General features: G+C 34.8%; 1 protein-coding gene and 1 long non-coding RNA gene across 3 annotated transcripts in view; both read left to right on the forward strand.

Moving 5' to 3' along the window:
* VAPA (VAMP associated protein A) overlaps window positions 1–25,290 on the forward strand; it is a 42,882-nt gene extending 17,592 nt beyond the window's left edge. The window contains exons 2-7 of one of the 2 annotated variants that reach the window (XM_059706642.1): window positions 856–1,008; window positions 4,249–4,352; window positions 4,821–4,901; window positions 12,406–12,540; window positions 17,912–18,085; window positions 21,972–25,290. In XM_059706642.1, the coding sequence (XP_059562625.1) occupies window positions 856–1,008; window positions 4,249–4,352; window positions 4,821–4,901; window positions 12,406–12,540; window positions 17,912–18,085; window positions 21,972–22,130 (806 nt within the window). In that variant the 3' untranslated portion in view covers window positions 22,131–25,290. The remainder of the gene's footprint in view (window positions 1–855; window positions 1,009–4,248; window positions 4,353–4,820; window positions 4,902–12,405; window positions 12,541–17,911; window positions 18,086–21,971) is intronic. The other variant, XM_059706643.1, reaches the window with a different exon arrangement.
* On the forward strand, window positions 6,379–11,371 carry LOC132239789 (uncharacterized). The gene is made up of 2 exons (XR_009454150.1): window positions 6,379–8,018; window positions 8,241–11,371. It is a non-coding gene; the product is annotated as an uncharacterized LOC132239789 (long non-coding RNA).
* Window positions 25,291–26,157: the final 867 nt, after the last annotated feature.

The raw sequence follows: 26,157 nt of genomic DNA on the forward strand, positions 1-26,157 counted from the left end.
TTCTTTTCCTCTCATTGCATTAGGCAGATCTGCTTGTTTTAAAAGACATGCATATTCTTGTTAATTTAAATGAAAGAAAATCTTTTTAATAGTTGTCTTTGATTTTGATTCCATGTCCATGTTGCAGGCTTCATCCCCAGTAGGAGGTGTGCAGGAGACAGTCCATTGATGTTTCTCTTTCTCCCCCTCTCTCCTCTCTCTCTCTAAAATCAATAAAAACATATCTTTAAAAAATGGTTTAGGATTTATTCAGGCAGAACTAGATCACTTTTTTGGATTCTTTGTTTTGTAATTTTGTGTTGCTTGGGTATAGAACCAGAGCTTAAAAACTTCGTATCTAGAGTATTGGACACAGTGGTCATAATAAATACTTAACAACTATGTGAGTGAGTGAACGAATCAAACTAATTGAGGTGAAGCAAGAGCACTGTTGTCATTGGATGTAGTATCTTCAAATGTAGAGATTTTTGTAGTTGGCTCAGTAAAGAGTATTTGAAGATTGGCACTGGTTTGCAGACCATTGGAAAATCCTGTAATGTGGTACTAGCCTACTATAAGAATATAATTGTGGACTTTATTTCATGAATTGAACTTTCAGAATACTTTTATTAGAAATAATAAATGCTCATGTAGAAATTTTACCAAATATGGTAAAGAATGAAGAAGAAAGTAAAATTCATTTGTAAGTCTACCACTTAGTGAGAAAGTAGTCATTTGGTATATTTATGTACACAGATTTTAATATATATACTTTAAATAAAATTGAGCTTATATACATTTAGTTTTGAATTCTGTGTGTGGGGGACAATCCAAATTAATTTTTTCTCTCCTGTTTTTGGTTTTTGAACCTTACAGGCCCCTTCACAGATGTAGTCACTACAAATCTTAAGTTGCGAAATCCATCAGATAGAAAAGTATGTTTCAAAGTGAAGACTACAGCACCTCGTCGATACTGTGTGAGGCCCAACAGTGGAATTATTGACCCAGGATTGACTGTGACTGTTTCAGGTAGCACATGATATCCAGAATTTAAACAATTTTGAATTTTATGATTATTTTAAACTTGGTTTTAATTAATAGGGTTTTATCTGGGGGAAGAAGGAAGTTTTAAAGTTATTCTGGCTTTGCTTTTATTTAAGTGATGTCCTTGTTCTCTCACTATAAATATGCAAACGATTGCAGAAATTTCTCACCCTTATCTGTGATGGGTGTTATGTGGTCATTTTATAAGCAATTGTCAATTTAAATTTTGTAGCTTTAGTTTGTGTCTTTATTTCTATAGTTCATTACCATATTCTCTGCCCTTATTATTGTGTCTTTGAAATACTACTTTGTTTTTGTGATTGATCATTCTTATTCAGATCTCTAGCTATTGGTACATGTTACATGCAACTGTAGAATTATTCTAAATCTTTTGCTTAAAATATATAATGCCTCTTTTTGCTAGTTGTATCAAATTAAATGAGCATTTCTGCTTTTCATTGTCAACAGTGCCCTGCACTTGAAAACTATTCTTATTACTCCCTTTTGTGTTTACTTGTAGTCCAAGGAGTATACCTGTTCCTTCCGTATATGAATTGCTTTCCCTTGCCGTGGAGCCTGTGCTGATGCCATAATTAATGCCCTCTATGAAATGTTCCTTTCTTTCCTCAGACTTTCCAAGACAGTACTTTCTAACATAGCTGAGAAATAAGAAGCAAGTATGAGAACCTCTCAGGCCTCACAAGAGACCATTTACTCTTATTTTTAGCAGTGGTTCTCAATGTTTACTGTGTACCATAACACAGAGAGCAGGAACACACATGGACTCTTCCAGATCAGAATCTCTGGGAACATAGCCTAGACATGTACCTTAAAAATACACACACATGCCTGGGTGTTCCTGATAAGTATTCCTAAGACATAATAATTCATTATGTTTTCTGGTTTTCAAGTCCACAATAGCAAATTATATAAAGAGCGAGAGCCTAGAGCACACCCATTGAAAGTATTTAGAAGTAGAACCTGACTGCAAAGGCAGTAGAGGACAAACCATAGTCAGAGTTCTTGAGAACCCTAAATCCTCCCTCAGTGGCTAGAGTCAAAACCTAGAGCAAGGAGGATCTAGAAAAGATGTTTTTTAGTGAGTTTTGTGGTATCGTGGCCTGGGAGGAATGCTTTCATATTTGTTCAGGTCATCAGTTCCTGGGGAAAATGGATGGGAAATAAGATAAAGCAATGACATGAATTCTGGAAGTTGCTGCCTCAATCTTCAAGCCTTTAGTTAAATTGGAAGAAAACAATTATTTCTATTTGTATTAAAAATAGTTTTGGGTGCAAACAGTTATATATCTATCCCTAGGAATCCATAAAACTTCAGAATGACTTTTTCTTTGAGAGTTCTAGATTGCTAAAGTTTTACTATATTAATGTTTCTTTAAAAATTGTGTACTTCTCAAAGCACTTTCTCTCAAATGAACCCCTTGTATTGAACACATGACTTTTTAAAAATTCCAGACACACTATTATTTGCCCTCAGATCCCTCTCCTCCCATTAGAACTTAGCTCTTCCAATTTTCAGTGTAGTGCTTTTCCATGAGGAGTCACTCAAACTAAATTTCTTCCAGTAACTTTCCCTGATTGACTATCGTGTACTTATATACTCATTCCCCCCTCCCTTTAACCCTTTATATATATATATATATATATATATATATATATATATATATATATATATACACACACATATATACACACACACACATATATATGTATATATACATATATACATACATACATATATTAAGATTATCTTCCTCTTGTTATTTGCAGCCTTAGAGTATATTTGTCATAAAATCATAATCATGTTTAAAGTTATCTTTTTGTCTAGTTCCCATGTTTAAAGTTATTTTTTTGTCTGGTTCCTAGTGACTAGCCTATAATGATTGCTCAGTGAAGAGTAGTAATGGAAATTTATTGTGCTTTATTTGGATTCTGGGTATTTATCCTGTGCATTTTTTGCTGCTATGTATTTGGTCTTAAAAAGTTTTTTTTTCACCATGATGGGAGTTGATGGACCTCTCAGACATAGCTTAGAAATAAGATTTGTTTATATAATTCATATTTCTCATGTTTGCTTAATTGCATTTGTCTTTGTGAAAGTATTGAAATGCATATACTGGTATATCTTAGAAATAATCTAAATATTAGTGGGAGAATAATTTTCCACAGTACTACATATATATTTTACATAATTGCTGATTCATTCATTAGTACATTCATATTATATAATTTAACATGACTTATAGCCACAAGGAGTCTCTAAAAAATCCCTCTTTTATAGGCTGACAATCATAAATGTTTAGGAAAATATTGAATATAATTATTTGGATGCTAGAAAAATTCTAGGAATCATGAGACCATCATGAGACCTTGTATACTTTGTTTTCTTAGAATCAGATGTAAACTAATTGATAAACTCCTTTTGAATGGGTGTTTATTTAAACTCTGTCTTTAACCCTGGCCGGGTGACTTGGTTGGTGGGAGCATCATCCCATACACTAAAAGGTTGTTGGTTTGATTCCTGGTTAGGGCATGTACCTAGGTTGTGGGTTCGATCTCTGGTCGGGTGAGTATGGGAGGCAACCTATCGATGTTCTTTCTCACATCTATGTTTCTCCTTTCTTTCTCTCCCCACCCCCCTTTTCTCTAAAATCAATAAAAAAGTATCCTCTGGTGAGGATTAAAAAAAAAAATCAATTAAAAAAATTAGTTATATTAGAATACTAATAATACATGGTAGTGAGTTTTTAAATTACTTAGAATTTCTCCTTTAAATAACCCAGTTGTCTAATTTTAAGAGATATTATTTCTATTAAAATGGAAGCCTAAATTTATAACTAGTTTTAATAGAAATTTACTAGATTTAATCCAAGCTTGTAGGCATGAAAATATTTAACCTTGGCAAAATTTTGAAAACTTTCCCGAACATAAGTTTAGAGATACAGTCATAAATTTGATACTTATTTTTTAAATAGCCATTTATTTATTTTGTAGGTTGTTAAAGATTTAGCAAATCAGAAAGGTGGAAAATTTAAAAATAATTGTAAAATATAAAGTTGATTCTGGATCCTAAATGTAAATAATCTAGTGTTTGGTTTCTTGAAGCCTTCCTAGTTTTCTAAATTTGCACATTAGTGAATCAGGTAATACGATTAAGTAGCAAACAAATGCAGAAGACAATGTAATGTGTCCTTTCTTTTTATTTAGTAATGCTACAGCCTTTTGACTATGATCCTAATGAAAAGAGTAAACACAAGTTTATGGTACAGACAATTTTTGCTCCACCAAACATTTCAGATATGGAAGCTGTGGTAAGTATAGAAATTGAGCAGAATTTATTTTGGGGAATTTTGTTTAAACTGTGGGTTTAGTTCCCAGTTGAGAAATCTAATTTAAAAACAAAATCTGTACATCTATTTATTACAGATAATCCTAACTGTAACAATGAAAGAATTTTGAAATAGTATTTTTTAGAAACAATTTAGAAATGCTCCTAAGAAGAAAGTCCTGTAATCGCTATAGAGATATTAGTGGTGTGATTTCAATGGATGGTGATAGTAGCTCTTCTTAGGATTATTCAGAAGTTTCTGTAGCATTGCCAGATAACTGTGGCAGGATGGTCAATACAGAGTGCAATGCAGCATTGCATCTTGGCTGAGCCAAAGACAGCACTCCTGTTCTAAGCAGCTATGCTAATCTTTTAGTTATCTCTTGAGATGAAACCTATTTGTCACGGTCATATCTCTTCTGTCTCATGTTTGGTTTTATTTGTTTTTTAGTGGAAAGAGGCAAAACCTGACGAATTAATGGATTCTAAATTGAGATGTGTTTTTGAAATGCCCAGTGAAAATGATAAATTGGTAAGTAAGAAAATCGGAAGCCATTAGCAAGCTCTCAGTTCCTTTTAGGTTAATTTTCCTTTTGTTTTGACCTTTGTGAGGTATGTAGTAATGGCTATTCCACTTGATAAGAAGAATCAGTACTTAGTTTAAAATAAAACCACAAACTTGAAATGCTCTTTTCATTTTAATAATGTTTGTTTAAGAAGAAGAATACTTTTAGATTGAAGCTGCATGATGGAGAAGAATAATTCTACCAAAATTTTTCCACTTATATGATTTGAAATTCTTTTTAGAATTGAGGCATTTGTATACATAAATATAATTAAGTAATAGATGTAAATCACTTTTTGGCAATGATATACTAGCGATCTGAGTATAAAACGTTTAGTTTACATGGACAAGCAGTTTATTCCAAGTTTGGCTATTCCTAGGTATTTTGCTTAGTATTAATTTTGGTCAAAATCCATTTGATTTTCTTTTTTCCTTACTGTAAGTTTATTGTAAGACAATTTATAAATATCTTGCTGTCTTTAATCTGATTTTATTCTTTAACGTAAGTAAATTTTATGTTGCTTTTTGATTAGTGTGAGGTAAATATAATTTGGGGGACTGTGGGATATATGCGTGTAGTCTAAAAAGTCTTTGAATGTATAGAATGGTTGTGGTCACTTTTTGTGTTCCCCTTCTAAAATGTAAATTTGAACCTATCTGTGACTGTAGGGGGCTTGAAAGGTAAGTTGGGTTTTTTTTGGGGGGAGGGGCAGTGATGACTTAATATATAAAATAATATGAGTAAATAGAATTGTTTGTCACAATTAGGTTGCAATGTGATATAACTATTGCCTTGATTTGGAGGTTCTTTGCCCTGTTGATAAGTAAATTTGCAGATTAAATACATAGGCTTGATTATTTTGTTACTCTTTTACATTAAGTTGAAATGAAAAAGTCACTGAATGGTGATTAGGTGTTGATCAAATTATTTTGTTTTAAAATGCCTTTTAAAAGGGATTTTGGGATATTCACCTGAAACAAAAAATGTGAATGCATATATTCTTACTGGCGAGTGAGGATTAGCATGTTTATACTTTCCTTTTGGAATTTATTTTCTCTCTGCCTAGGCTGCCAGTAAGTCAATAATTTGCAAAGTTAGGACCAAGAAAACACGACAACATTGTCTGGGTTGACTAATTTCATTTTATTTTTTTCTAGTTTTGACATCTAATTGACATACAGCACTATATAAATTTAAGCATAATGACTGACTTGTATATATTGTGAAATGATAGCCTCATTAAGCTTAGTTACCATTCATTATCTCGTACAAATGCAAAAAGAAAGGTTTTTTTCCTTATGATAAGAACTCTTAGGATTTACTTTCTCTTTTTATTTTTTTAATTAAAAAAATTTTTTTTTTACTTTCTTTTTTAAAAAAAAATATTTTATTGATTTTTTTTACAGAGAGGAAGAGAGAGGGATAGTTAGAAACATCGATGAGAGGGAGACATCGATCACCTGCCTCCTGCACACCTCTTACTGGGGATGTGCCTGCAACCAACGTACATGCCCTTGACTGGAATCGAACCTGTTACCCTTCTGTCCACAGGCTGACGCTCTATCCACTGAGCCAAACTGGTCAGGGCAGGATTTACTTTCTTAACTATTTTCAAATATACCATGTAGCAGTGTTAACTATAGTCATCATGTTGTACATTATATCCCCAGTTCTTATTTATCTTACAATGGAAGTTTGAGTATCTTTTGACCAAGTTTCCCTTCCCATTTCCCATCTCTAGTAACCACAAATCTGATCTCTTTTTCTATGAGTTTATTTTTTTTATGAGTTCACATATAAGTGAGATCATACAGTATTTTGTCTATCTCTCTTATTTCACTTAGCATAATGCCCTCAAGGTCCATCCATGTTGTTGCAAATGGCAAGATTTACTTTTTTTTGGTTTTATGGCTGAACAATATTCTGTAATGTGTAGATACACCACAACTTTTTAATCCATTTTTCTGTCAGTGACCACTTAGGTTATTTTCATGTCTTTGCTGTGATAGATAATGTTATATAAACATTGGGGTGCCGATATCTTTTTGATGTACTGCTTTGTTTCCTTCAGATATATTCCAAAAAGTGAAATTCAGTGGAATATGGGTCGACTTATTTTAAATACATGTTTGAATATTTTCTCAATATATATGTTATTTTTTTAACAATCTATATATATAAAGGCCTAAGTGACCGGCCAACCCTTCCACCGTTCGACTGGTAGCTATGATCCACACTGACCACCATGGGGCAGATGCTCAGCGCACAGGCATGGAAACATGGAACAGGCTGATGAATCTCATAGGGAAGGTGGGGGAGGATGGGAAGAGATTAACCAAAGGTCTCATATGCATACTAGAGGCCCGGTGCATGTGCACCCGTGGGGTCCCTCAGTCTGGCCTGTGGGGATCGGGCCAAAATTGGTAGTCTGACATCCCCTGAGGGGTCCTGGATTGCGAGAGGGCGCAGGCCAGACCAAGGGACTTCACCGGTGCATGAATCTGTGCACTGGGCCTCTAGTCATTTAATAAACTTAGAGCTGTCTTTAATCTGGACTTCTGTTATGCTCTGGATAGCAGAAAATTTGAGATTATACTGTGAAAGGGGTTGGAAGTCAAGTATTTGATATTGCTGATCAAGAGTAGTGTTCACTGCTTTGGAAACCAAACCAGAAGTTGATGGAAATGATAATTGATACTAGCTATTTAATCTTATAGAGCTGAGTAGGAGATATATCTACATATAGATGTAGCCCATAGTAATCCAAGAAAGCGGTTTTGGATCTGCTAAAGGCCTTGAATAAATACTGAATGTAGTCCCCGGAGTCCCACACCATGGAACATGAGCAGAAGTAGTTTGTTCCTGGAACATTTTTAGACCAGGTATTATTAATAACCCAAAGTCTGTTCAGTAATTTCAAAGTACTCCAGAGAATATCTGATTTTGAGCCTGGATGAACTAGCTGCAGATTGTATTTGCACTAACGGAACTACTTGCACTTGAGGTACAGTTATTGACTAAGTTGTAGGGAATATTTGTTGAAGATAATGTTTTATTAACATTTTATTTTAACCCTTATAACAGTAGACCAGGGGTGGGCAAACTTTTTGACTCGAGGGCCACAATGGGTCTTAAACTGGACCGGAGGGCCGGAACAAAAGCATGGATGGAGTGTTTGTGTGAACTAATATAAATTCAAAGTTAACATCATTACATAAAAGGGTACGGTCTTTTGTTTTTTTAGTTTTATTCATTTCAAATGGGCCGGATCCGGCCTGCGGGCCGTAGTTTGCCCACGGCTGCAGTAGACAGTACAATGAATCCCTATGAACCTATGGCCAGTTTTAACAGTTACCACTTTATTGTTAATTTTATCTAAATTTCACTACTTCCCATCTCACATTGTTTTAAGGCAAATTCCAGATGTGATATAGTTGTATCTATAACTATTTCAGTATGTATCATTCAAGTACAGTGACTTTAATAAAAGGGAAAACAGGTTAATGACAATACTACCATCAAGCCTTTAAGCTTAACACATTGAGGATGGATCGCGAGAATTCTCGCTTCATATTACACATGGTTTTACAAAGTATCATACTTTAAAAAGATATTAGCTTGTAAGAACATGTAATAAATAACTTCAAAATGCAGTGGGTATTTAAAGCGTGCCTTTAACATTTATGTAAAACGTTTTTTTGTACTCATTCAATAGAAACTTATATGGCCACTGGGTAAAGCTAGTAATAAAACTACTGGTAGTCCACAATGTGGTAATATGTTATTAATATCAGACAATCCAGGCAGCATTCAAATTAATATCACAAATGCATTTAAAATTTTTGGCAGTTTTTTGGAATTTATTTAAAAGTAAAGTCCACATACTGCTGTTGGATATGTTTCTTAAATCTTTTAATCTATGGACTTCCTCTCTGTTTTTCTCTTGCAAAGAAACTGAGTTTGTCCTATACACTTTTCCCTACAGACTAGATTTTGCTGATTGCATCCTTGTGATGTCATGTAACTTTTCTGTCTTCCTATTTCCTATAATGGATCTAGAGGTTTGATTAAATTGAGATGTAATTTTTGCTGGTGGGGAGAGGCAAAGACAACTTTGCAAGTATTGACATATTTTCTTAAGGAGGTTCATAATGTCTTTTGTTGTGTTTGCAAACTTAGCAGCCATTGGTGGGCAACATGCAGATGAGTGATTTTCAGCCAGGGGTGATTTGCGCCCCCCCCCGCCCTCCGGGACATTTGTCAATGTCTGGAGACAGTTTTGGATGTCACAGTTAACTGAGAGGAGTGGTGCTGTAGGCATCTAGTGGGGAGAGGCCAGGGATGCTGCTTAATGTCCTAACAATGCATAGGATAGCCCCTGCAGTGAAGAATTATCAGGCCCAAAATGTTAAGAGTTGAAATTGAAAAAATATATGGTTTAGGTCTATTCATTAAAGTTTTGCATAATAGTGATATTCTGTCATTCCTGCTTCTTTATATTAATAGAGTACCTGTATGGAGAGAAACTTGTGCTTAAATAATATTTGGTTATTCATTCAGTCATAGTTTATAAAGGCAGGATTAATGCCCAAGTCTTTCTCTTCAGTTACAGGCTTTCAAAAAGTGAGTTGGTCATAAGTGTCCCTCTGATATGATATACAGTCAGGCAGCCTCCCATGCTCCTTCAAAGCCTTCCTCCCTCTTTTTCTGTCTTGCTATAAACTTTAGCATATCTGTGTTTCAACTCTTTGCAGTTACTATCATTATCAGTGTGCAGATTGGCTAAGCAGGAACCTCATCAGATTGGTTCCTGAGTCCTTTTTTACCTTAGTAGTCTTTGGTAATTTCCTTGATGTGTAATATGACAAGGCCTAGACCTGGAATCAGCCATTTCTTCAAGAAGCTTTGGCTCCTTTTAGTGTGAGAGGGTATTTCAAGACCCTATTTTGGGGACTGGGATAAGACATCCCCCGAAGGTCCTGGACTGTGAGAGGCTGCAAGCCAGGCTGAGAGACAACACCCCCCCCCCCCCCCCCCGCACGAATTTCATCTACCAGGCCTCTAGTTATTGATAAAAGCTGAATTCTAACTTACACAAATTGATTAAAGGTGACATTCCCCTATTCAAGAAAAATATATTTCTAAATGTGTAAGATTAACAAAAATGTTAAAAACAGATTTTTTAGTTTTATAGTATGATTGCTGTATAGTGAATTACTTGATATTTACCTTTATTTTTTTTAGTTTATCTGTTAATATGTTGTAAAAAAAGGTATGTTAATTGAAGCAGAATTCAGTTTATTTTGTGACAACCTCAGGTTTAATATACAAATAAACTCTTTCAGGATGGCATATTTAGTGTTCAGAGCACTGGCGAAGTCCATATTCAGTTAATGGTTTCTTACACATTTATTTTAAAGAGTTGTTCATCAGAATTTAGAATCTAAAATTTAGTTAGTATATCCAAAATAGATAGACATACAGTAGCTATCATAGCTGTTGATACTCCTTTCTCAGAGTTGGCGTAGCGAGCAGGTCTTATACTTTACCATTTTGTGTTTTATGTTAAGCACCCATCCCACTCCCATACCTGTCTCTGCCTACAGCTCCTTGCCCACCTTCCTGTACCCCCCACCTCCTTTCCAATAAGTAGATAGGCATTTAATTGAAGTATATAAGTATATCTGTTTGAGAGGATCTGGATCTTTTTAGGTATGCTATTATTGGACATATGCATGTTCTAAAAACAGTGGAAAAGGCTATGTTATTTTACTGATTTTTGTCAGTTCTTTCAGGACTTTGATATCAGTTATATAAATGTTGAAGTTTTATAATCAATCTTGTAGAATGAAAAAGGTGCCAGCTTTAGAAGTGTGTAGTGGTTGAGTCCTTGTTTTTATTTTTATAGTTTAAAGAAGTTGTTTTTTGTAACAGAACAATTCTAATTTATGTGAACCATCATCAGAATGTGGGCTTCTTTTTGGGAAATAGCTGTCTAATTGGATCATAGATAGAGTTACCTAGGAATCCAAGGACCCTTTGGTTTTGGAATGAAGAGAGGTACTATTAATACTTATTCCTGGATAACAAGTATTAGCTAATACTGCCTTTAAGCACACTGAAATGTGTGGTCTCCCTAGTCCTACAGAACAGCAGGTCTTTGACTGGATATATCTCAGTAAATTAATGGCCCATGGAGTTCAGTTGAGTTGTTATGTTCAGTGCTCATACTGAGAACCATTCAGCATGGTTCTTGGGTTATAGATAGCAGGAGGCAGATGATACTAAAACATTGACTATTTTATATTGTATAAAGTGGGGCTTTCTGAATTAGCTCTTTTTAGTTACTATCAACTCTGTATTAAATCTAATTGCCAGTTAGTAGTAGTGTTTTTTTCAGGATTGAATGTATCTTTAGTAAACTCCTTTTTTTTTTTTTTTTTTTAATCATGTTTATCACCTATTCAGTTCTTTGGGTTCAATTCTTTTTTTTTTTTTTTTTTTTGAGACTTGCAACTTTATTTAACATTTTCCCAATTTTAAGAAATGTATTGGATTTCATTTATGCCCTATACATAAAACATCTGTTAATGACATTTTCTAGGAAAAAACAATGATTTTTCTTAATGAAGAATGAAGGGCTGTCAAGAAAAGGTCATTTCAGGGGTCTTTATGTATAGACATTTTATGATTAAATAATACATTATTTTCTATTGAGACAAAGAACAGATTGGGGACAGTGCGTCATTAAGTAAGATAGAGTTCTCTTAGTTATTATATACAGTAACCTAGATACCAATAAGTATTATTTCAGAGTCTGTTCTAACCTTTTTTTTTTGGCAATATTTTTATTTGAGAGGAATTTGAGAAGATAGGAAAATGGAGATAATGATATAATGGAATGCTATGTGCATCTTTAAATTTATTTATTGGTCCTGGGAGAGGGAGGTGTGTGTTTGTGTGTGTGTGTATGTGTATTTGGGGGGAGGAGTGGTATCATTAAGTACAGGAGAGGTTTATAAAACACTTAGTTTTTTAACTTCAAGGGGAAAAATTCATTTAACTTAAAAAATTGTTCAGGTTGAATGTTATCAAAGGTAAGAAAATATGAAGTGTTTGTTGTTTAGATATTGACAACTATTGATTAATAAAATTCAGAGCCACAAAGTTAGAAGGTATTCATTTTCAGACATTATGAGGCTAGCATAAATTTAATAAGGTTTACACATTTAATTTGTGAACAGAATACAAATTGATGATAGCTAATTTTGTTTGGTAAATAATCTAAAAAGTTCATAGTTAACATAGCTATTATTTATTACTATTATTTCTTATGTATAACACCTTTTTATAGAATAAAATGTGAATGTTTTAGAGCCTAATGATTTCTGTATTAGTCATTCCCAATACCATGCAGGCGAACTCAGACTTTGGTGTGAATCTGAGAATGTGTTTCCCATGCCACCTCAGGGTATAACTCCACCAGGGACTGCTCCAGCTGTCACTTCAATAAGCATCATCAACAAGCCAGTTTCAACTCCTGCCAGTTATAACATGAAGAATGACCCCAGGGGACTCAGTGTGTTCAAACAGGAGAAGCAGAAGGTTTGTTTTAGGGAGTTAACAGACATAGGAGTCTACTAGTGTTACTAGCTATGTTAATGTAAGTTACCATACGTGGTATTGTGAGTGTATTATGTGAAATAAATAGAATTGAAATTTTCAACTATGTTTAAAATTACTGAACCACAATTCACTTAAAAATCATGCACACAGACTATTCTCTGTCCTGTAAAAAACAAATTTAACACTTAATAAAATCTCAGTAGTGAGCAGGATAAATGTAAGTTTGAACATTAATATGAAATTGCTATAATTTTTCCTGTCACTGAGATTTTGGGAGCATTCCCTAAAAAGGGAGTTAGGTGCATATCTGAATAGACAAGCAGTTGTGGCAATCAAGGTGTAGGAGCTGGCAAACATTGATTTCCAGGCAAGTACTTGTGTTTATATATTTAAAAAGTGAAATTATTTTAGGTTTGTTATCAAATACAAATAATAGTAACCCCTTTTTAATTATCATGGTTATTTACAAATGCCCCATGGTAGGAGAATTGTGGTATAAGCCCTTAATTAAGATCTTAGGTCATCCTTGAATTTATTAATATCTTTGTGTGTGTGTGTGTGTGTGTGTGTGTGTTGACTTGTAGATAGTGTAATGGTTGCTGTATGATTCCTTTAGCATTTCTTGCTTATTGGAAACCCCAGGAACCCCACAGTGAACAGATTTCTTATACTTTGATTTGGCTTTGCAGAGAATATGTTTGGTTTAAAAACATCTTATCCTGCCCTTGGCCGTGTAGTTCGGTTGGAGCGTTGTCCTGTAAACCAAAAGGTTGGGGTTTGGATCTCTGGTCAGCACGCATAGGGGAGCCAACTAATTGGTCTTTCTCTCACATCACTATTTCTCTCACTCCCCTTTCCTCTCTCTCTAAAATCAATAAACGTATCCTCAGGTGAGGGCTTAAAATTTGTTTTAAATGATCCTTTATGTCAGTGGTTCGCAACCTTCTGGCCCTTTAAATACAGTTCCTCATGTTGTGACCCAACCATAAAATTATTTTCGTTGCTACTTCATAACTATAATTTTGCTACTGTTATGAATCATAATGTAAATATCTGATATGCAGGATGGTCTTTGGCGACCCCTGTGAAAGGGTCGTTGGACCGCCAAAGGGGTCGTGACCCACAGGTTGAGAACCTCTGCTTTATGTAAATTTATCATTAGTTATTGATGAACCTAGAGTAACAGAATTGGTTGTTTAGAGTGAAAGTAAATCTTCAGTAACCTTATTATTCAGATAATATCTTTCCAAGAGTAAGACCTTAATTATGCCTCTGAACAATTTGATGCCTTAGCTCTAGGCTTTAGCTTTTATATATATACACCCCTTACTCATAATAGTCACAAGAATGAAGTCGCATACTTACATTCTTTAGCTCCCCTGTCCTTCCCAAGACTTCATTGCAAAAGCTACTTTGCTTTATATTTTACCTTTCCCGAGTTCCTATCCCTAGCTCATTTTTGTCTAATTACCCCCAATAGGAATTACTTAGAATATTGGAACTGAAAGTTGTTAAAAAAAAATACAGAAGTAAATTCATCTCACAGATGGAGAAGGGATTATTGCAGATAGGCTAAATAATATAAAACAGTGGTAAAAGTACAAGGTAGTGTACATTTTCTTAATTGGTATCATGGCCTTGGTTTTTTAGTTTATTCTAAGTTACAGCATTAAATATAATGTTGATGTAATGTTACTATTCATCAGTTTCCTAAGTGTTGCAGCATGTTGTTGAATCCCTCTAGTTTGCCTTTTTCATGGTTCTCAGAATAACCAATCTCCACTTTCTGGACCAGTCTGAAGCAACTCTCAAGAACAAGCTGTTTTCCTGGAGCCAAACCTCACTAATGGAGCTCCTGAATGGAAGCATATACTTACAGTCACAGCAGCCTTAGTGTTTCCCATCAGGCTCTTCAGATTGTTACTACATGAATGACTCAGCCCACCCCTCCTTTTAATCCCCAACTAAGTTAGGTTATATATGCTTATATTTCAAATATACACAAATAAATTAGATTTCTTTACATCTCTTACGTATGTTGACTGGTTTGTAGGGGCCCTAAATAGTACATGATACAGTTGTACTCCATGTAACTTGTTCCATGATTGACTTGGATCACTTTTGAAATGTGTTTAAGCTTCACTGTATCTGTTGCATTCCTAGTCTTAGGTTTATGCTCCACAAATTGGTTATGACATTTCTTCTTTTGGTTATAAATGCCATATAACAACATTAAGGAAAATTTCAATAGAAAAGGAAATCTAATTCTGTAAGAAGATATTTATTGACATGTTATTTAAATCTCAAAGAGTGGGAAGCTACCTGTTAAATATTCCAAAGAGTGGGAAGCTACCCATTAAATGCCTGAGTGAAATGTTTAACCCTCTTCGGTCCAACGTGGAGGCTGACTCGACAGACCAGGCGCTAGGAGCAGGTCCAGCGTCAAGCTGAGGTCTAGTGAGACAGATAACTTCAACATTCGATCCCGTCAATTAATTTGGACCAGACTGTTTGAATTCCAAAAATAAAATTGGACCGCAAAGGGTTAAGTAAATTTTTAAAAAATATGTATTTTATTGATTTTTTACAGAGAGGGTGAGGGATAGAGAGTTAGAAACACCGATGGGAGAGAAACATCGATCAGCTGCCTCCTGCACATCTCCTACAGGGGATGTGCCCACAACCAAGGTACATGCCCTTGACCGGAATCGAACCTGAGACCCTTCAGTCCACAGGCCGACGCTCTATCCACTGAGCCAAACCGGTCAGGGTGGGTTAAGTAATTTTGATAAAGCACAGAATAGAATACTTAATGACATGTTGTCATTTAAAGTAAAAAAAACGATATGCATATAATTGAATAAAGATTAAAATACTACATGTATGCTGGTTTTACAAAATGCGTATGAAAAAATATTGGAAGATAGCATGAATAATAGTTGGGTTGATGAGATAATTGGAGGTAATTTGCTCTCAATTCGAAATTTTCTGAAATTTCAAGAATTTATTTAAAATAAAAATCCAATTGTGAAGAGTTTGGCAATTCCTCATAATTTTTTTCTCTTCACTTGTTGGTCTCATGAATCTCCTTTTAATTTTTTAGGAAACTTTTTGGTATGAGCATGATATTTTTTCACCAATTCTTAACCAAAACCTAAAGATTTCTCAGTTGTGATATTTTTAACTATTGCCTTTTTTACAGAGGAAGGTAACATGCCACCCTCATTTTCAGAACTTGGACTTGTTGTAGGTTGGAATTTGAACACACTTGAAAAATCATTTTAAAATATAATTACTGTTAAGGAAAAGAATAGGAAATAATATGGGTAGAGAGCAAAATATATCTGAAACATTTTTTTTTAAATATATATTTTATTGATTTTTTACAGAGAGGAAGGGAGAGAGATAGAGAGTCAGAAACATCGATGAGAGAGAAACATCAATCAGCAGCCTCCCGCACATCTCCTACTGGGGATGTGCCCACAACCCAGGTACATGCCCTTGACCGGAATTGAACCTGGGACCCTTCAGTCCACAGGCCGACGCTCTATCCACTGAGCCAAACCGGTTTTGGCCTGAAACATTTTTTATAATAGAGATGGAATTGGTTGGGGATAGGGAACGATAGGGTGAAGAACAAGAGAGCTAGCTAGCAAGTGAAAAACTCAGAGAAGAAAATTAAAGTAGCCTTCTTGAAATAATCATTCACAGCTGTGAAGCTTCTAAGAAAAATGGGAAAAAATCCAGGTCAAATAGTATGTACATTACAGCCTCATTATAACAATGGATTTAGGCATAATGATCACATCATGTCCCTTTTATAAGAAAATACTAGTTTTGCCCCTTGAACAATTTGCACTTAATATAAATTCAGGAGCTGGGATGATTTGATAGTTATGTAATTTATAATTAAAATCTACATGTATGCTGGTTTTACAAAATGCGTATGAAAAAATATTGGAAGATAGCATGAATAATAGTTGGGTTGATGAGATAATTGGAGGTAATTTGCTCTCAATTCTAAATTTTCTGAAATTTCAAGAATTTATTTAAAATAAAAATCCAGTTGTGAAGAGTTTGATAATTCAAACTCATTAGTACTGTGGAATGCCATAAAGTTGATTTAGAAATACTTTTGTTAGCAGTTTATATCTGAATAAAACAGTTTTTTTTTGTCTAAAATTAAATTTTAATCAAGTAAAATTGTAATTAAAAAGATGACTAGCACTAATATTGTTATGTTGTAGTGATAAGATAAATGATGTTAGGATTGAAGGATATCGAGGCACTTTAGATCACAGGCTCAGGAGTACTTAGGTACAGTACTGCTTTAGATATTTACCTTCGTGCTTTTGCCGCTAGTTTCAAATGGATAAGTGTTGGTAAGAATTAAGATTTTGGGGGCTCATAGTTTTAAAAGTGTCTATGTACTGTGATTCCATATTGAATTTTGTGAATTAAAACAAACAGTGGTATTATTTGAAAGAATCATTTATGTTTGAGTTTAAGATCATGGAATTAACTCCCTTCCTCCTTTTTTTTTTTGCCATGATATGTTTGTGTTCAGTATCTCCCCTTGAAGGTTTATATCCTTCAGTCATTTTTTCTCCTTTAATTGAAGTTAGGTTTTTTTTTTAAAAAATATATCTTTATTGTTGAAAGTATTAAAAATGTCTTCCCCCTTCTTCCTCCTATTGATCCCCTCCACCCTGTCCCTACTCCTTCCCCAGGCCTTCACTACACTTTAGTCTGTCCATAGGTTATGCATATATGCATAAAAGTTCTTTGGTGAAGTTAGGTTTTCAAATGGTTTTCTTAGATAGTTTCCTAATCTTATTGGAATGATTACGATGATATCCCCTCTCCCCTCCCAGAAACTCATTTGAATTGCAGAATCGGAGCATTGAAAATGACCTTCCTATTTGCTTCTCATCATTCAACATACTTTCATTGAATAACTACTGTTGGTCAAAGTGCTGGGTTAAGGGGGAAATATAAAGAGAAATGACTCTTGCTCTTCCAGTCTTTGAAGTATTGTAGGAAAGAACATAAAAAATACATTATTATGATATATGATAAGTGCTTTGGTAGAGGTAAGTGCAAGGGGTTATGGGAGTAGAGGAGGGAGTGGGCTTATTTGCTTATCTGCTAACATTTACTGATTTAGTTCTTCTAAAATTGCTCACAGGTGACCATAACATTCGCTATCAAAAAAATTCTTAATTGAAAATTGTCAAAACTTTTAAGTAATTTTTTTGAAAAGAAGGTTGTGGAGCTTAAATTTTATTTGTTTAAAACCAGTAAGGAGATTTGGTCAGTTAAAAAAATTTCCACTGTCTTTGTAATACAGAATGATATGGAACCTAGCAAAGCTGTTCCACTGAATGCATCTAAACAAGATGGACCCATGCCAAAACCACATAGTGTTTCACTCAATGACACTGAAACAAGGAAACTCATGGAAGAATGTAAAAGACTTCAGGGAGAAGTGATGAAGCTGTCAGAAGAAAATCGAAACCTGAAAGTAAGTTGTTTTTTGAAAATAAGTTGATTTAAATGAAGGCATAGGATATGTGAATATTATTAGGTCATCTTATCTATCAGTTTTTAAATTTATCTTTGGTCAATTCTCCCTGCCCTCCATTTTTTTCTTCCCAATTTGATTATGTCCTGTACTTTGTTCTCCACTCCCAGCCTCTTTCGACAGTTTTACCATGACTTCTCATTTTTCTAGGCATTGCTAGCTTCCTCTCTTGTTTGTACTCTTCACATTCTGTGCCCCAGTCATATGAATTGCCTGCTGCCCATAGAGTAGCCAGCCACTGGTCATCTGGGGCTATTGAGCACTTGAAATGTGGTTAATTTGAATTGAGATGTGCTGTGAGTGGAAAATACACACTGATTTCTTAGACTTAATTCCAAAAAAGGTAAAATATATCTTTTTTTTTGTTACATTGTTACATATTGAGATATTTCAGTTATATTGGGTTGAATACAATATATTGTTAAAATTAATTTTGCCAGTTTATTTTTATTTTTTTAATATGCTACTAAAATTTTTAAAATTACATATGTGGCTCACATTTGAAGTTCAAATTATATTTGTATTGGGCAGTGTTGGGCTACAATTTCCTGAAGAATCCTCTCTGTTTTATAATCCCTCTTTTGCTTTAGCTTAAGTTCTTCCCTCTGACTGGAATGCCTTGAATTCTTGACCCTACCCTCGCAGCATTTTCATCTCTTGGTACTTGTTTCTTGTCATCTTTTTAGTATAACCTTTTGTAGGATACTCTCCCTCCAAAAAAACAACAACAAAAAAAGAAAAATTTTTTAGGAATGCTATCTCCTTTGTTTCCATCACACCTGTTACTTGTTGGAGGTGTTTCTTTTGTGGGCAGTAGTTTCATTGGGGGCAAGGACTGTGGATTCATCTTTGCATTCATGGCACATGCATATAGAAGTCATGGGTAGATTTGAATGAGTAAATGAATGGACTGGTGAATTGAGGACTAGTTTGAATATGTATGGAATTTATTAATAATTAGTCTTTCACAAGTAATTATTTCAAGATTTGAATACCTTTAAATTTCTTTTTAAGGCTTCGAGCTTTTTGTATCAAAGTAGATGATACAAAAATGTATGAGTAAATAAGCTAAATTATGGAACTTAATCTACATTTGGTTATTCTGTTAAGTGTTATAAAGGAACTTTCTTTTAAAAATATGTATTTTTATTGATTTCAGAGAGGAAAGGAGCGGGAGAGAGAGAGATAGAAACATTAGTGATGCGAATCATTGATCGGCTGCCTTCGGTACGCCCCCCTGACTGGGGATCGAGCCTGCAACCCAGGCATGTGCCCTGATCCGGAATCGAACCGTGACCTTCCTGGTTCATAAGTCAACGCTCAGCCACTGAGCCGGGCACATAGGAACTACTTTCTGAATCAAAGGCACTATATCTTGAATTGATACGTGTTGAAATAATTTTTCTGACTATCTTTTCATATTCCTTAGTATCCCCTTAGGGACCCCACCCCTACCCCCACCACCTGTCTGGATAGTGGAAAAATTATCTCTATTTCATATTCACACATCATGCAGTTTTTGTTACTTTTACTTTGTCTGCCATGACTTGTATAGTTGTGTTCTTTGATGAAAGTTGTGTTCCTTAGCATGCTCAGTGTATTTGTTCAAAAACCACTGTTTATTTCTTGGCAGGGAGAAGAGAAGTGGGAATGGTGGGTAGGAGGGGCACAGGTAGGGCAGGGCTGGAAAATAGGAAGAGTGAACAGGGAGATAGGTGAGTGAGACTTAATTTCTGGTCTCAGCTCTTTTATAGGCTGATGTTCTCTAGGTGATGTTACTTGAAAAAGCATTCTGCTGTCTAGAAGATAAAAGACAGATAAAAGGACCACTGGCTTATAGAATCAATTTCAGGCTTTCATACATAAGGCCCATCACAATTTGGTGCCAGATTAACCCTTGATTTCTCTGATCAGCATCCTTCTCTCCATTTTTTTAAAATTCTCACCTGAGGATATTTTGTTGTATTAATTTTTAGAGAGGGTGGAAGGAGAGGAAGGGAGAGAGGGAGAAAAAGATGGAGGGAGGGAGGGGGAGAGAGAGAGAGAGAGAGAGAGAGAGAGAGAGAGAGAGAGAGAGAGAGATATTACCTCCCTTGTGTACCCCGACAGGGGCCAGCGATTGAACCTGCAATTAAGATACCGGCCCTTGACTGGGAATTGGAACCTGAGACCCTTCCATCTATGGGCTGTTGCTTTAACCACTGAGCAAACCAGCCAGGGCTGGTCACTACCCCATTTTATGCTATCTCTGTGGTTCTTAAATCTATCCCTTATCTGAATCTCCCAGAGAGCTGTTTAAAAATGCACCTGGCCAGCCCCTCCCCAGACCTCATGAATCAGAATCACTTAGAAACATTTAAAAAAAAAAATCTTTATTGATTTCAGAGAGGAAGGGAGAGGGAGAGTGAGATAGAAACATCAGTGATGAGAGAGAATCATTTATTGGCTGCCTCCTGCACACCCCCTACTGGGGATTAAGCCCACAGCTCAGGCATGTGCCCTTGACTGGAATTGAACCTGGGACCCTTTAGTCCGCAGGCTTACACTCTAGCCACTGAGTCAAACCGGCTAGGACAGGAACATTTTTTTAAGTTCTTGCTAGGAATCACTATTTTTCCACGCAGGACTAATTAGCATAATATAAAAAATACACACAAACCCTCAGAAAAATCTAGTAATGCAAATAAAAAGGTATGACATCAGGTGAACTCATTTACTTGGTACACTAGAGGAATTAGTGTGAGAAAATAAAAATTAGCTTGCTCTGAGGAAATAAAAATGTGCCTTGTTATTCATTTGGTTGACAAAGCCAATTGCCTAGGTCCCAAGTACAGATATCAGTATTTTCCACAAGGTCATACTGCAGCAGATAAAGTGCCATAACAACCTCCTACTTTGAGTGACTACTGCTGTTTTACCGAGAAACACTGTCCCCTAAAATCATAGACTGTCAGAAAATTTGCTGTGTGAAGCCATCCTAACAGTAAGGATGAAGCAGCCCACTCTTGTCTGGAGCATCACAGTCACTTTGGTGCGGAGAAGCAGCCTCCCTGTTCAGTCCAGGTGCAGAGCTTTGGATGGGTTTCTTACACAACATGCCACATCTCTTGTAATTTGTAGTTTCTAAAGAAACAGGATTCAGTGTCTACTTTGCAGTTCAGATCCAATGCTGGCTCTTTTACACACAGTCCTTCTGCTTGGAGTATATCAAAACACTATATTATATAAATTTCATCCTGAACTTGTAAAGGCCTGTCTCTTCAGTGAGATTTTACCTGTGCCTCTGCTATAGGGTGCTCCGGTTGCAATGAGTCAGTAAATCTGTCAGATTACAAGTTTGTTTCTGGTAGTCTTTGCTGGCGGGGCTAGGACAGGGGTAACCAATGTAAAAATACCATGGGCCACCTTGGAAATAAGTGCATGCACAGAACTCCTTAATTGTATTAATTTTAATGGGATTTTTCCTTTTATGTAAATACAGCCATATCTGATTTTTCATGCTTTTAAGATTATATTTCTTAGCTTCAGTTTTTAAAATTGGCATTATCGAGGTATAATTTACATTCTGTAAAGACACTCATTGCGAGTGTACAATTCAATGATTTTAGTAAATTTATAGAATTGGGTAGCCTTCACTAGAAACCAGTTTTAGGTTGTTTGCATCACCCTAGAAACTAGTTTCCTTATACCAGTTAGTTTTATTCCCATCCCTAACCACATTCATACTGATCTGCTTTCTGTCTATTGATTTTTAGCTCAGTAGTCTTATATGCATATTTGTATTTAAAACCTTTTTTTGTGTGTGCATATATTTTTTTCTCTCTAGGATGAAGGCTTAAGGCTCAGAAAGGTAGCACACTCGGATAAACCTGGATCGACCTCAACTGCATCCTTCAGAGATAATGTCACCAGTCCTCTTCCTTCACTTCTTGTTGTAATTGCAGCCATTTTCATTGGATTCTTTCTAGGGAAATTCATCTTGTAGATTGAAGCATGCAGAGTGCTATTTCTTTTATTTTCTCTTGACCAGAAAATGATTTGTTTACCTACCATTTCATTGGTAGTATGGCCCACGGTGACCATTTTTTTGTGTGTACAGCGTCATATAGGCTTTGCCTTTAATGATATCTTACGGTTAGAAAACAATAAATACCAACTTGTTCGGCTACTGGACAAATTGTATATTACCAGATCATCACTAGCAGATGTCAGTTGCACATTCAGTCCTTTATGAAATTCATAAATAAAGAATTGTTCTTTCTTTGTGGTTTTAATAAGAGTTCAAGAATTGTTCAGAGTCTTGTAAATGTTATTTTAATAATCCTTTAAATTTTATCTGTTGCTGTTACCTCTTGAAATATGATTTATTTAGATTGCTAATCCCACTCATTCAGGAAATGCCAAGAGGTATTCTGTGGGGAAATGGTGCCTCTTACAGTGTAAATTTTCTCCTTTACCTTTGCTAATATCATGGCAGAATTTTTCTTATCCCTTGTGAGGCAGTTGTTGACTGAGTTTTTCATCCTTACAATCCTGTCCCATGGTATTTAACATAAAAAAAAATAAAACTGTTAACAGATTCTTGCTCCATAGCTTGTTTGTGTCTGTCGTGTCATTAGATGGGGATACCAGGGAGTCCACTCTATGATAATTTGAAATTTATAATGCATAATTATATCTCGCATTGAAACCCTTTCAGATATTACAATATTTGTAGGTAAAAGTCCTCATTCTATTAAGGAAAGGAATTGGTAAATTTCAAGCTACTTTTGGTATTTTGGAAGATCATAATCAGTTTGTCTTCAAGATATAAAATAAGCAAATATCATGGGAATAAAAGTGCTGTAATTTTTGTCAGTTTATGTGTATGCCTTGTGGCTCTATTGTGTTTATCCCATTTTAAACAGGTTTTTTTTTTTATCTTCTCAAGAAAGACTTGTTCTTGGTTGTTCTAGTCAAGTGCTTTTTCATGAGCCTAATAATTTCCTATAAATATTTTATAAAAAGAGTTAAAAGTAGGTGTTTTTCCTGCCCAATTTGACACTCAAAGTAAATTCCCATTATGGAAATTTGTTATTACTGAGCAAGCCTTGTGAATCTTCTTTGTGAGAAATTCCTTTATTCTTTGCAAATCTGTTAACCATGTGAAACACATTTTTTAGTATAAATATGCATTGTAGGGTTTGAATTTATTTAATTTGTATTAGCATAGAAAATTTTGGAATCATAGAAAATGTATTCAGTTTTTTTTACTGAGTACAATCTAATACAAGTGAATTTTGATCCTGAAAATAGGTGTTGGTTTTGTAAAAGGTACACTTCTATCTGAAAGGGAGATTGGACTTTGGGATTTGATGTGGTGCAGTGAAGCGTGTTAGGCCCAGGTCTTTGTATACATTTTATAAATGAGTGAACTGTATTTCACTGTTCTCAGTAGTTTGGTTGCCTCTTCATTTTAAGTGTATTTTGATTTGTCAGACCACATGTATTGTGTCATTGGCTTTGTGGTATCTTCTTATATAGAACCTCTTGCTTATATGCAAAAGGTACTAAAAACAAACACAAGTAACCCCTATCCATTATTGGCATGCTACTGCAGGTAATGTTTCCATTGTGTACTTTACAGTCACTGAAAAATTCCCTTCCCTTTCTGATAACGAAAAGCATGCTAGAAAGTCTTGCATTTTTGTCCCATAAATGAAGACTTAGTAATTCCTTGGCTTAAAGCTCTATATAATCTACATTATTGGTGATAAGTACCAAGCTTGACATTTCATGGCTGTAACTTTTTTAAAAATTGAAATTCTCAAAATCTAACAAAATCCCGTTTTATGGGAATGCTCCTTAGAAGTCATTTTGTTCAACCCCTTTGTTTTAAAGTTGAGGAATCTGAGGCCTGTATGAGAGTTAAGAGAACTTTCCCCATGTCTCATAGGTAGGTAGAGGTAGAGCTGGAGCTAGAAATCTGCTTTCCTGATTCTAGTTTGGTGTCTTTTCTGCTCACTTTGTAGAAAAAAAAATTTGTATTAATTTGACATGACTGAAACAATGGACATAAAATGCTGTTTAATAAGTGTATGTGAAATTTTCTATTATAAGCTTGTATTACAGGCTACTGTTGAATAGTCTCATGTATATGTTTGCTTTTAGTGTTTAGGCTAGAAATCCCCACCCCCTCATTGGTAATAAACACTATGAAATACAGTGTATTTTTAGATAGGCATTCTACAAAATGCATTATGCAGTGGTTGGTTTTGAGATAGATTATGGTCTGGGTAGCGTCTGCAAAAAGAAAAAGTGTAAGTGGGCTTCTTAATTGCTTTACAGATCAGGAGACTTAATTTCTGTTTCTTTTCATTGCTGTATGAAATGTGATCAGGTTATTTTACTACCACTGGTTACTTTAAGAGTCCAACTGTATTGACTGATAACAGATTAAATTGTCTGTCTTCATTCCTTACATGTTTAGAAATTGTTGTCTGCCTGCTTACTTGTATGTGTAAGCATGAGGGGGAAACATTGTTGCTAATACTGAAATCACAATCAAGAAACTAAGGCCTTAAGTTCATATGTGACGCTAAATGCACTTACCTTCATTCTTTCTATAACTAATTACCTTAACTTTTGCCCATTCTTGTATTTACAAGAAGCAAATTTAAGGGTTATATTCTAAGTGTGTAACCTTTAAAAAAGTGACACTTGGAAAAAATATGTATCAAATTCAGAAATTCTGGTCAAAGAAAAAATAATACTAATTTCTTCAAGTATCTTGCTCAGAACTTCTCCTAAAATTAATATTATCTACACTGGGAATTACTTTTGGGTTGTAATCATTCAAAATACGCCACTTCAAAAACAAGTTTTATCAGCAAGGCAAAAAAGAAGAGTTCTTTCACAGTATAATCCCAAATTGTGATCTTTTGCCACTTTAAAAGCAATCAACTAACAGCTTTCCTAGAGTTTGCACATTCCTATTCTGTGATTTGGTGTGTGGGTAGATTTTTAAAAATTGACCTTTATGAGAATTAGGGGAAAATGTTTACCATATGGAAAAACAGCAAAATAAGAAGGTAAATGATCTTTATTTTCTAGCTTTCAAAGGAAATTAAACTGTTCTGTGAATAAATAAACTGATTAAAAATGTAGTGATGTGTCATTTTTCTTTTAAAAAAAAACACAACAAAAAAAGTAATGTTATTTCAAAAGATTGTGATGGTTTGTATGTTTATGTTGTGTTAACTAATAAGAGTCAGTTGTTGTTGACTGAGAGTTGAGTTCTGATGACAGATAAGATTTTTGTCTAATCACTGAGAGGTTAAATGCTTGTTAGTGGGAAATTGGCATCAGCTGGTGTAGTGCCACATTCGCTGGCCACACTGTTGGTAGGAGCCTTGCTTCTGTAGAGTGCTGTCAGGAACAGTGGTGCCCAACCTGTTGGGGACTGGTGCAAAGAAGTTTGGACATTCATCCTTAAAGAAAAAGAACCTTTTATCTTCCTGTGTTTCTGGTTGTAGAAATAATCATGTTTGCATTTTAGAGACTATGAAAACTACATTATAAAAAAATAAAAAATAATGCCAAATCCGACATCCAGCAGTATCAATTTTTATGAACATTTCCCTATAATCATAAATTATAACTCTATCCTATTTTTTTCATTTAATTCTCTAGTTTATTGAAAACCAAGTGTGACTGTAAAATACTTTGCTTTATTTTTATGATCACCTTAAGATCATGGATGTTTTATTTATAATGTAAAACTTGATTGGCCAGGTAATTCTTTTTCTAGTTAGGTATATCAATATTTCTTTTGTTTTAAAACGCAGTCCTGTTTTCCAGTTGTTTATGTATGTAATACCCATCTTGAAAGAAGGTGAAGTGAACTATTAAGATAACTTTTATTTTTATTGGTATTCAACTATAATACATTAACTCATGTGATGAATTTAAGTGATGCTTGAGCAGTACCTGTAGAAAAACGATTCATCTGGAGTGGATACCTGGCATGGTCA

This window comes from Myotis daubentonii, chromosome 8, assembly GCF_963259705.1.
Source record: "Myotis daubentonii chromosome 8, mMyoDau2.1, whole genome shotgun sequence".
NCBI lineage: Eukaryota > Metazoa > Chordata > Mammalia > Chiroptera > Vespertilionidae > Myotis > Myotis daubentonii.